This window comes from Kogia breviceps, chromosome 15 (assembly GCF_026419965.1).
Source record: "Kogia breviceps isolate mKogBre1 chromosome 15, mKogBre1 haplotype 1, whole genome shotgun sequence".
Classification (NCBI taxonomy): Eukaryota; Metazoa; Chordata; class Mammalia; order Artiodactyla; family Physeteridae; genus Kogia; species Kogia breviceps.
In genome coordinates, this window is record NC_081324.1 from 1003741 (window position 1) to 1015000 (window position 11260).

At 52.0% G+C, this 11260-nt stretch overlaps 1 protein-coding gene across 1 annotated transcript in view; it reads right to left on the reverse strand.

Moving 5' to 3' along the window:
• Positions 1-7149: 7149 nt before the first annotated feature.
• Positions 7150-11260, reverse strand: part of SALL3 (spalt like transcription factor 3) — a 17664-nt gene continuing 13553 nt past the window's right edge. Inside the window, exons 2-3 of the mRNA XM_059040447.2 lie at positions 9283-11260; positions 7150-8107 (exon numbers count right to left, since the gene is read on the reverse strand). The exon at positions 9283-11260 is cut by the window's right edge and continues 1492 nt beyond it. Of these exons, the coding sequence (XP_058896430.1) occupies positions 7676-8107; positions 9283-11260 (2410 nt within the window). The 3' untranslated portion in view covers positions 7150-7675. The remainder of the gene's footprint in view (positions 8108-9282) is intronic.

Sequence of the window (11260 nt, forward strand, 5' to 3'; positions counted from 1 at the left end):
CTCCAGGCAGCAGACGCATGGGCCCTGCGGTGGACGGGTCTCCGTCTGTCGCTCACCCCCTCCCTGCACAGACACGCAGACGCATTTCTCAGCTGCACGGGGCTCACCAGGTACGTCCTCAGCACCACAGAGAATGCTTTGTTTGAGCCAAAGGGAAGCCCGCAGACAAGGGAGGGTGTCAAGACGCTAACTCATCTCTGAGTTTCCCTTTTCAGGACTTGTGAGGAAACTTTGAATTTGTCTTCAGTTAATACCAAGTCCAGCCACGATTTTCATTTCTTCAAAGACAGAGTCTATATTTCTAAAACTGAGTAATTCAGCGCAGTGGAAGAGAAAGATGACTGGGCTCAGAGCGTAGCCTCAGGGACCAGCCTTGAAAATAACCAAGTTATGATTTTTATTTTCATTTTAATTTATTTTTTGGCCGCACCGCGTGGCTTGTGGGATCTCAGTTCCCCGACCAGGGATTGAACCCAGGCCACGACAGTGAAAGCGCTAAATCCTAACCACTGGACCGCCAGGGAACTCCCCCGAATTATGATTTTTAATTTATAACTTGCTCTTCTACTATTTTCCAGCAAAACAGTTGACAAAAGTGGCAGAATCAAGGTTAAAAGATAAATTGAAAAAACGGAAACACCAAGCCAGGGGATAAACTCTGGATAAGGGAGGGCAATGCAAAGGGAGAGACATAAAGGAAGGGTCTTTCAGTGGATGAGGAAGGAGTTCATTGTAACAAATGAGTTGGGAGACTCATTACCTTAAACGATATGCCAGGATTCGTTCAAGTCCTATAGAATGTACCGAGGTTATGAAAAATGTGTAGTTGTCCTCGGGAAAAGCTAATCATTTACAAATATTTATTGATCAACTTCATTTTCTTAAATTGCCTATAGCTCTTAATTGAAAATCTATGAGGTTAATGCAGCTATAAAACTCTCTGAGATGTTGGTGAGTTTTATATTCTTTATGTCTCTGTTAGTGCTTATTTCCACTGCTGGTACAGTTTCAAGATTGGCTTCTTTTACAAGTTGGTGGTCTTATCTCCATACGTACTAAATAAAGAGCTATAGTCATTTTGGGGGTGAAATTATCCGCTGGCTGGGTGACTTATTCAGCCCAAATGTCTGCAGACGATGTCACATAAGTGAATTGTTCACCTTTAGAAGAGAATGCCTTCCCAGCACCTACCTCTTTTCAATTATCTACAATTTTTTGAAGTCCCAAACGGGAAACATCTGGGTTCCAGAACTCTTTTCTCAGTGACCCCAAACCCCTGCCCGTATTGCCTCTGCGTTTAGGGGCAGCACCTAAAGCTCTGTTACTGAACATCACAAACAGAGCAAAACAAAAAGCCCCAAACGAGAAACCAAATAAAGAATGGAAATGCTGAAAGACAAAATCTAAAGGAAACGTTCATGCTCCTTTGCTCCCAAGCACAATCATTACCCCAAGAACTGTTCCTAGACCAGCCGATTTCCTAGGGGAAAAAGCCAGACAACTCTAGGCTTACCAGTGAAGGAAAATGAATTCAAAATCGAACTTATCTCCCAATTATTTGAATGTGCGGGGAAGTTTCTATATGCTTTTCCTACTGTGTATCCCTAAAACGTTCACCATCCGAGGGGTGGAAAATATTTTTTCTAAGCCTGCTTGTTTTTCCTCGGCAGTGGTGTTTGTGGGCAGGTGTGACATATTTCTTCTTCTGGGTAAGTTTAGGTCATAACGAGAGCTTTTCCTAAGCTGTCCTTGATACCATAATTAGGAAAAGTAAAATAAAATAGAAATGCTTTATAACATGTATATAATCAAGAGATGCACCGGTTATAAAAGAAATGTGACAACTTTGGTCATTTAAATATTTATGTCTCTACTTGTAAAAAAGTTATGAAAATTCAGGTGTCCCGGAGGTTAAGCCAGAAAGAAAATTAACCAATGGAATCAGTGAGCACGGAAAGTGCCGGATGGATGTGAAGGAACTCACACTTCTGTGACTTTCCTAATTTATAGATAATACTGTGATTTTACAATATGCTCATCAGGGCTTCCCTGGTGGCGCAGTGGTTGGGAGTCCGCCTGCCGATGCAGGAGACACGGGTTCGTGCCCTGGTCCGGGAGGATCCCACGTGCCGCGGAGCGGCTGGGCCCGTGAGCCATGGCCGCTGCGCCTGCGCGTCCGGAGCCTGTGCTCCGCAACGGGAGAGGCCGCAGCAGTGAGAGGCCTGCGTACCGCAAAAAAAAAAAAAAAAAAAAAAAAAAAAAAAAAAAAAAGCTCATCAGACCAGCTTAGAAAGTGTTTGGGGGAGTTTGCACAATTCCCATGTTCACAAATAAGCACATGCGGGGCTACGGTAATCAGACATTTATTTCCACGCTTGAATCAGATCCAGGGAGTGATTCACACGGACGCGCAGAGACCCCTTTACTTCGGGGGCTTATGAATCATGATTTCCATGTAGTGGCGTAGAGAACCTTTGATAGAACAGAACACGAATGTACTCTTACATCGATGACACCCTTTTCCTCTCTTTCCTGCCTCACCGACTTTCTGATCATCTCCCACTGGCTTGGGTGCGGTGGTCAGTGCAACCCTGATTTCAGCCGTAAGGGGGTGAGGTAGAGCCCCCCAAGTACAATCTCTAAGGCTTCCAAAGAAGTCAGACCACAGACCGCTGATGCGGTTATCAATCAGGACAGCACGCCCAATGTTAATAGGTTCTCAATCTTTCTCTAAAAGAACGAGAAATAACACCTGCTTTTAACTGCATCCTCTTTTGAATATATCGATGTATAGATAGACGTATATTAATTACCTCAAGGAGGCGCTGCGAGGTGAGGTGTACAGTGCACAGGACAAAAACCAAGCCATTTAAAATAGTCTCTTTTCTGATAGAAAGTGCAGTCAGCATAATGTTCACAGAGATTGACTTTATTTTACCTTAAATATAGTTGCATTTTAAAAAGCTTCAATAAACTTAATGATTTTAAAAAAATCAAAGATACCAACACATTTTCCATGGTCCAAATAGGATTCCACATATTTTCTTTAGCAAAGTCATTTGTAATAGATTTTTCAATATTTATATTCTTAGGTAATCATTTTTATTTTCTCTCTGTACAAATACCGTCAATTAGTCTGTCTAGTGAATTTTGGTGGGGGGGGGGGAGAAAGATGTACATTAGTAGTAGTTCTTTAAGAAAAAAAACACCGGCTCTTAGAAGAGGGAATTTTAAGGATCAAATTCTCCCCCGTTGTTACAGATCAGGAAGCAAAGAGAGGAGGGAAGGCTGCAGCTTTCACAGGGCACATCCAGGCAAGGGGGCAGCCTGGCCCCGTCCCCACCTGTCCCCTGCCCGAGCCTCACTGCGGAGCAGCCAACCTGGGCCACTCGGGGCGATGTCCACACGCTCACGCCTGGTGACTTGGCACAAAACTGTGGACAGGAGAACGGCAGGACAATGTTTCTATGGTGATTTCATTTTAAAGTTTTCCCTTCATAAAAAATGGTGAAACAATATGCAGTATTTCCCACTTAAGTGCAAAAGAAAAGGGGGACTTAATTTTTTTCCTAGTTTTGTATTGAATATTTTGTAGATAAAATCTTCCTGTAGCTAAAAATCAGCCAAGAGACCTGCTGCCGATAGAAACATTTCACAGCCTCTGTTTTTCAAAGAAGCAGTGTCCCTAAAAAACTTCTTGAAGGAATGAACGAGTGCCTCAGTGCCGGTAATCAGAAAATGAGCGCAGGATTTTAGACACAAAGACTGAACCCCGAGGCCCACAGGTTGGCAGGCATGCTCGCAAGGTGACAGGCAGGACACAGAATTACACGTATGTGACATGATTATCCACTGCAAGCATGCACCAGAGGAAAGAAATGAGGGGTTTGCACTTCCGCGGTTTAGACAGACAACCAAAATAAATACAGCGAGTTGAAGGCCGTTGGGCTGGAAAGGTCCGTGCAGCCCGGTAGTAAAGAAACACCCCTGATGTCTGCTGCAGCTTCTTAAAGCCGAAGCAGGAGCCCGGCGCTGTCTGCCAAGCACAGAGGAAAAAAGCAGGCAGGGAACCCAGGCTGCCTTCAAGCTTCCACCGGGACAAAATTAAACAGCGAGGGTTTAAAAACAATTGCTTTTTAGCCCTTAAGCAATACTTTTTAATTAGACTGAAATGTTAACGGTTCCTGTAATGAACTCAGAATAGATATATATTTAAACAAATAATTTTTAGGGATTGTTGGCATTTATGATTCTTTGATATATGGTCTGAGCAGCCAGAATTGATGTCAGAAAGAAGTATATACCCAGGCTCCTTAAGCCCAAACACCTCTGGTTTTATGTTGGAAACGTTTTTGAAATAAGAAGTAAATCTCTCTTCCCTTGCATTGTAACTTATATTAATTACTTTAAATGATTGTAGAAATCTTTGCTATTTCCTTACCGTATGTAAAAAAGAGTCACTTTACTATCTGAGGATTGTATCTCATGATTTCTCTCTAGCTCGGCGATCAACAGGGTTTAATTCCTAAGGCTTATGATTATATGACACCTGCCCGGAGGCTGGGCAGTTAGTTTAGTGGTTAGTACCTTATCGCGCCTTCAAAATCACCCAGCATTTCCCAGGTGAAGTTTACTGTGGCTTCTAGGTATCAGTAGTTATTTTTTAAAAAGAAGAAATGGATTGTATATCTTGTAATCCGGGAGCTATTAAATGATTGAAAGTTTTAAGTCTTCTCAAATGTTATCGGCAAAAGGTGAAGCTGCTTTTCAAGTGAAGGGCACCGTCCATCTGGACTCGGAGGCGCAGGGTGCGGACAGCGGCCGCCCTCTTCTCCCTACACCTCTCTCCCAAATTGTCACTAAAGGCACAGCAGTTTAATTTTCAAGGGACCCGAAGAGCCGATATTTTCCCTCAGTGCCGACAATGGGATGGTAATTCAGAGTGTAGTCGTTTTTGGACACCGCCAACAGTCTCTAATAATTAAGCATTTTCTACTACATCTTCTTCCGTCAAAGACGTAAATTAAAAAAAAAAAAAATCCACAGTTAGGAGGCTGCGTTTTTATTTTAGAAAAAGGTGAAACATGAAAATTTCGAGACCAATCAAGACACGCTTAGATACGGCTTAATAAAATCTAAGCTGTCAGAACTCAGTGACTTTCCTTGGAGAAACACCACGAATATACATCCACCATCAATGACCATAACCTCAAATTCCACTTTCTCCATTAGAATAATCAAGGAACGCCATTCAGAGATAATATTACATCCTGCATTTTATTCAATTCCATATGACAAAAATAGGAACCTAGACTAAGACATCCATTTCAATCAGTAGATGTGTCAAGCCACAGATTTCATCATAAAAAATATTGGATCTGGGTAACAATTCTCCACTGGTTCAGGGAGGCCCCTGGCCCTACACGGTGTTGCAGTAGAAAAATAGTGTCTCTTCACCATGCGGAGAGGGACGGCCTTGCCCTGAGCACAGGGTGGGGACAGTCTCACTGCCCCGTCATGAGCCATCTTATTTACAGCACTTTACATTTCTCTTTTCTTGCGTTATATACACACCCTTTTGCGAGGAGAGAACGCTACATGGTACCAAATGCTAACCAAAAAGGAAAAAAAAAAAAAAAAATCACACCAAAAAGCACCCAGATAAATAATAAGAACATTCACTGCTGAAACACAGCGACACCGAGCACCTCAGTTTTCTCTTCCCGACGCTGGGACACCCCCGACCCATCCCGCGAGAGGAGAGGGCACCCCCGGGCGCACTCCATCCCATCTGCGTGGGAAACAGAGCTGGAGAGTTCAGGGTTCATTTCCGACAGAGATCACTGCTAGGTCTGCTTATCTGTGAGTCTTTGAAACTCTGTTCAGTGACACGATGTGACTCGTTGCTGTGGCTGTGTTGGAAAGATGGTCCTATCTCTCGGTTTCAACTGAGAAGGCTCGACTGCTTCCTCGGGGACTCAGCCCCTCGCACTGTCACCCGGCCACCCACGACGACCTGGGACAGCACTGCCCGAGGAAGTTCACGGTCTCAGGCTCCAGCATGCTTGCAATGCACAAAATGAGGTAGAGCACGCAACACTTCTGGGCGGGCCTGGCTCAGCCCCGCCGCCCGGCACCTGCCCAGGGCCCTTTCCTGACACGGGGCAATGGACAGAATCGCCAGCACGAGACTGTACTTTGATCAGATGACAGTGTGCTTTGTTTGCATCTGAGAAGATAATAAATAAATCAGGAACTCAGAAAAACGTCCCAGTTATGACTGATTATACTGCCTGATACCCGACACCTCTCTGCAGTTTATTGAGCACAAAAGCAGGCCTCGCAGGCAGTCAAACTCTCATGGGGGGGGTGTGGGGGGACGGGGGGTGGGGTGGGGAGGCGTGTGAGAAAGAGAGCAGAGGCTACGGTAACATCATACCTATGCAGCGCCCTCTTGGTTACTTCCTGGCTTGTACTGGTGTCACAGTCCTAAGACGAATTCATCAGAGTTTTCTTAGGGTGGTCAAGTTTTTAAATGGGCTTTGTAGAAAAGTTAAATCATTTAATTTAAGAAACAGCAGGCCCTAGTTTATGGAGGAACGGACAAGTCTTGGTGGCTTTTCCGGTCAAGGAGCACAGATTTCTCATATATCGTTTGACCTAAGACTGTAACAGCTTTTTTTTTTTTTTTTTTTTTCCCTCTTCATTTTCCTTCAATCAAAGTACTATTTATAAAATACTTTACATCTTTTAAAATTTTCCAATTATAGACAAACCTCCCTAATACAAAATACTAAAAGTGCAAGAGTATAAATTAAGAGTTTTCAACCACATTATACAAACATTACCTTTTTATTGTACAGCTTTGATAATGCGAGATATTTACTCACAACCGCTATAACGTTGTGAATAATTCACGGGTGGTGTCTGTCTGTAACCTGTTCCCAACTGCTGGGCTACACACCACACTAGAGAACACTATCCACATAGCAGCTACAAACATTTAAATTTTTTCAAAAAAGGAAAAAAAAAAAAAAAAAAAAAAAAAAAAAAAAAAAGGCTTGTTACTGACAGGTGCTTTGCACACGAAAAGCATGCTCTTTCCTAACAGAACTTCACAATTTTGCCTGCATGGAAATAACCCACTTATTTATAGTAAAACAAATCTTGCTTTAAAAAACAAAAATCACACAGCCAGATGTATTCTGCAGTACAAAAGCTTCCGTTAACGTTGGGCTGTATTGTCTGTTACCCGCATCACCTTAACATCATAAATACTACAGACGAAGGTACTGCCATGATACACAGCGTCGAGAGCACTAGACCACGTCTTCGAGATAAGAGTTCTAACGACAGAGTTCAAGTTTCTAACTCATTCGAACAAAACCACTGAACGAGTTTCCTGGAATAGGGTGGGGAGCCCCCTCTGGGCACTGCTGGGCTTTGGAGGGACGGAATGGATGTGCTCTGAGCCCCTTCTGTTCCCAAGGTGGCTCTCCGAGGACGTCTCTTTTTGACTTAAATCTATTTCAAAGGTTGCCGAGTTCTCGAGGACCGTCAAGCTCACCGCGAAAGGTGCACCGGGCAGCGGGTGAGGCCACCTCGGGCAGCCACCTGGTGGCGTCTTTCCTGCTCTGGGTGGACAGGGAAGGGGACCCACAGGGCAGGGACGCGGCTAGTTTATCCCGATCTCCTTGTTATCCTCAATGAACCGCGTGAACGGCCGGCCGGCTCCCGCGTCCGACTTGGCTTTGTCCAGCCCCGCGATGGGCGGGCTGCTGCCGGGCCGCGCTTTGTCCAGCCCGGCAGCCAGGGAGCCCAGGGAGGGGAGCGCGCTTCCCCCGAGACTTACTGGGAGCTGGGGGAGGCCTCCGTTCTGGATGACGGAGATCTCGTTGTTCTTCATGGCCAGCCCGTTGGTGATGGCTGCGGCGTACTGGTTCCAAAAGCTGGGGTCCACGTTCATGGCCCGTGCGGCCAGATCCTTCTGGAACATCTCGGAGAACTTCAGGGCATCACCGCCCAGCAGGGCCATGGGGTTCTCCACCGACAGGCGGCGGCCGCGCCTGGCAGGGGCGTTGTTCCACATGTGGGTGCCCATGTGCACCTGCGGGGGACACGAGACACACCCCGGCGTGAGTGCGCCCAGCCCTGGGGTCCCAGAGACGCCCGGGGACCCAGGGACTCCTTCCAGCTCCTTTCCTTCCCCTCTTCCCCAGCCTAAGCATTCGTTTGGGACAACAAACTCGTTAGGTGAGCTTTTCTGAGCTGCTTACACTTGAACCTGCGACGTTTCCTTTCGTCAAGGACACAGAGCAAGCAAGCCGACCGAAGAGCTGACGGGGATGTTCCTTTCAGCTCACAACTTGATGGAATCATTTCCCCCCTAAGGCGTCAGACCCACGGGCCACCCGGAGGGTCCCAAAGCTCCTGCCCCGCCCCCCAAGTTGGCTTATACTCAGAACTCCTGGCTTCACCGTGCCCGTGTCTGGTTTTCTCCCAGACACGGCGGGAACGTCTGGGCACCTGTGGTCAGCAGAGCCCTCAGGCGGCTTTCATCCTACCAGCAAGTGGAGGCCACAGGTCCCCGAGGGGTCACTGAGACCCACGCAGGCGCCTGACGTGGGCTGGAAAGCGGCACACTCCCCTGAGGGTGTGGGCACGGCCCCGGCTGGGTCCTCGGGGCCCGGCCACACGCTCCGCACCTCCGGGGCAAAGGGGCAGTGTGGCCGTATCTCAGACGTGAACGTGACGTCGCCGTACTGTCCTCCCCTCCCCCGGCCCTCAGGATGGGAAGCTTCTCCCAGATGCCCGCTGGGCCCGCGTGGCGGCCACGTGGCCGAAACCACAGATCTGACCCCCGGCCTCGGGGCGGGATGTGCATCAGCTGCGTCACCGGCGAGCGTCTCCAGGCCCACTTCTCTCGGCACTAGCGAGTGTCCCACTGGACTCCGGGCAGCGGCGGCCCCGGGCCTGCCCCGGCAGCCGGCGTGCGTCACCCCGACGCCCTGCAGCCAGGCGGGCAGCACCGGCCCCTCAAGGGGAGGCCGGGCCCGCGTGCAAGGCGAGCCCCTCACTGCCGCTGGACACGCGTGGGAGCGCCACAGACAAGACGCACACGCGGGCACACAGACGGCGCAGACTCACCCAGAACACACAAGCGCGCTCACACCACACGCCCCACAGGCACACGCCGCGCCGTCTCTCGGGGGCTCCGCAGCAGCCGTGCCCCTGGCCAGGACCACAGGAGGTGGACGCGGGGGCTTCCCGGGCGGCCCTCACCTTGAGGTTGCCCTTGGTGGTGAACGCTCTCCCGCAGATGCTGCAGCCAAAGGGCTTCTCCCCGGTGTGGGTGCGCTCGTGGATCTGCAGGGCGCTGGCCGAGGAGAAGGTCTTCCCGCACGCCTGGCAGTTGTGCTGCTTGGGCGTCCGGCGCGGTGGGGGGGCCAGCATGGGCGCGAGGCCGGGGCTCATCACCGTCGGGGGCCCGGCGGGCACGTGGACGGGAGCCGGCGGCGGCGGGCCCTCGGCCAGCGGGCCGGCCTTGCTGTGCCCGTTCACTTCCGTCTTGACCGTGGCGGCCGCGGAGCCGGGACCCAGGCTCGGGGTGCCCTGGCCGGGACCTAGAGCAAAGCTGGGGTCAAGCAACCGGGGAGGCGGCTCGCGCAACCTGTGGGTCGGCGAGTGCTGCTTTAAGTCACCCGGGGCGGAGCAGCCGCGCCCGCAGGCCGCGCGGACCGACGGCCGCTCCTCGGCGTGCCCGCGGGGGTGCACCTCCGGCGCGCTCCTGCAAGCAAAAGGCTTCGCACAGACACGACACGCGGCGCTCGCACACTTACCCCGATCTCGGCTCAGGAACAGCAGGCTACAGGGGGCCTCCTCCTTGACGGACGGCCGGCCGGGGTGGGGGGCCGTCAGGTCCAGCGCCCCTCCGTTCTCGGGCCCGGGGGGCGGGTTGTCCTGCCTCTCCGTCTTCAGTGGCGTCTCCGGCGGCTCCTCCTGGGCGCCGAGGCCCGGGGACTTAGAAGGCAGGCTCTCGCTGTTACTGTTCCCGGGCGACAGGGCCTGCAAGGAGGAGGACGACTCGGACGGGGCCGGGCTGCCCGCGCTCCGGCTCTCCAGGTCGCCCACAGCTGACGAGGAGTCGTTGCTCAGACGGTCGCTCTCCCCGGACCCGTTCTCCAGGGACTTGAGGGCGGTCATCTGGGGGCAGCTCATGACCGAGTCCATCATCTTCATCTGGTTCTCCAGGGCGGCGATGCTGGAGATGACGGACGGCGGGGAGGGCGGGCAGGAGCTCGAGGGGGCCAGCGGCGGCTTGGACGGGTCGCCGGCCGCGTCCCTCAGCACGGCGTCCTCCTCCAGGGAGTTCTCGTCCATGTCGTCGTCGTAGCTGCTCAGGGCGTCCGTGGCCTGCTCGGCGTCCATGGCGTCCTGGAAGCCCTCGGGCAGCGGCGTGTTGGGGATCTGCCCCCCCATGTGCATGCGGATGTGCTGCTGCAGGACCACGGCGTTGGTGAACTTCTTCTGGCAGATGGGGCAGGAGTGCTGCACGCGCAGGGGCGGCTTGGCGCGGTGGACCCCGAAATGCGTCTTCAGGTTGCCCTTGGTGGTGAAGGCGCGCCCGCAGATCTTGCACTTGAAGGGCCGCTCGCCCGTGTGCGTCCGGTAGTGCATCTTCAGGGCGCTCTGGCAGCTCAGCACGCGGTGGCAGATGGCGCACTGGTTGGGGTCCGTCACCTTCTTGTCGATGTTCTCCACCAGCTGCTGCAGCTTGGAGGTTTCGGACGTCTGCATGGAGTCAAGCAGCCCTCCAAAGGGAAACTTGGCCTTGAACTGCTCGGCGCCGGCCGGGAGGACCGGGCTGCAGAGGCCGGGGGATAGGCTGCTGTCCGTGAGGGCGGACGCGGCGGACACGTGCCCGGTGGCGGGGACGTCCCCCGCCCTGGCGTTCGTGCAAGGCAGGCTCACAGGCTCGGTCTTGGGCAGGGCAGACCCGCCGGGTGCCGGCTGCGGGGACTCGGCGCTCACCGCCTCGGAGCCGGTCAGGCCCGGGGACAGAGAGGGGCACTCGCTGGAGGCCGGGGAGGGCCGCTGCGGGGAGCGGCTGGCGGGGGTGAGGCTGGGGGAGTCGGCGTAGCCGCCGAGGCCGACGCCGGGGAGGGTCGGCGGGAGCTGCAGCCCGACCGACGTGGGCCCCGCGGGCAGCACAGGCTTGCTGTCCAGCCAGGTGGGAGCCGGCTTCTCCGGGGGCAGCGAC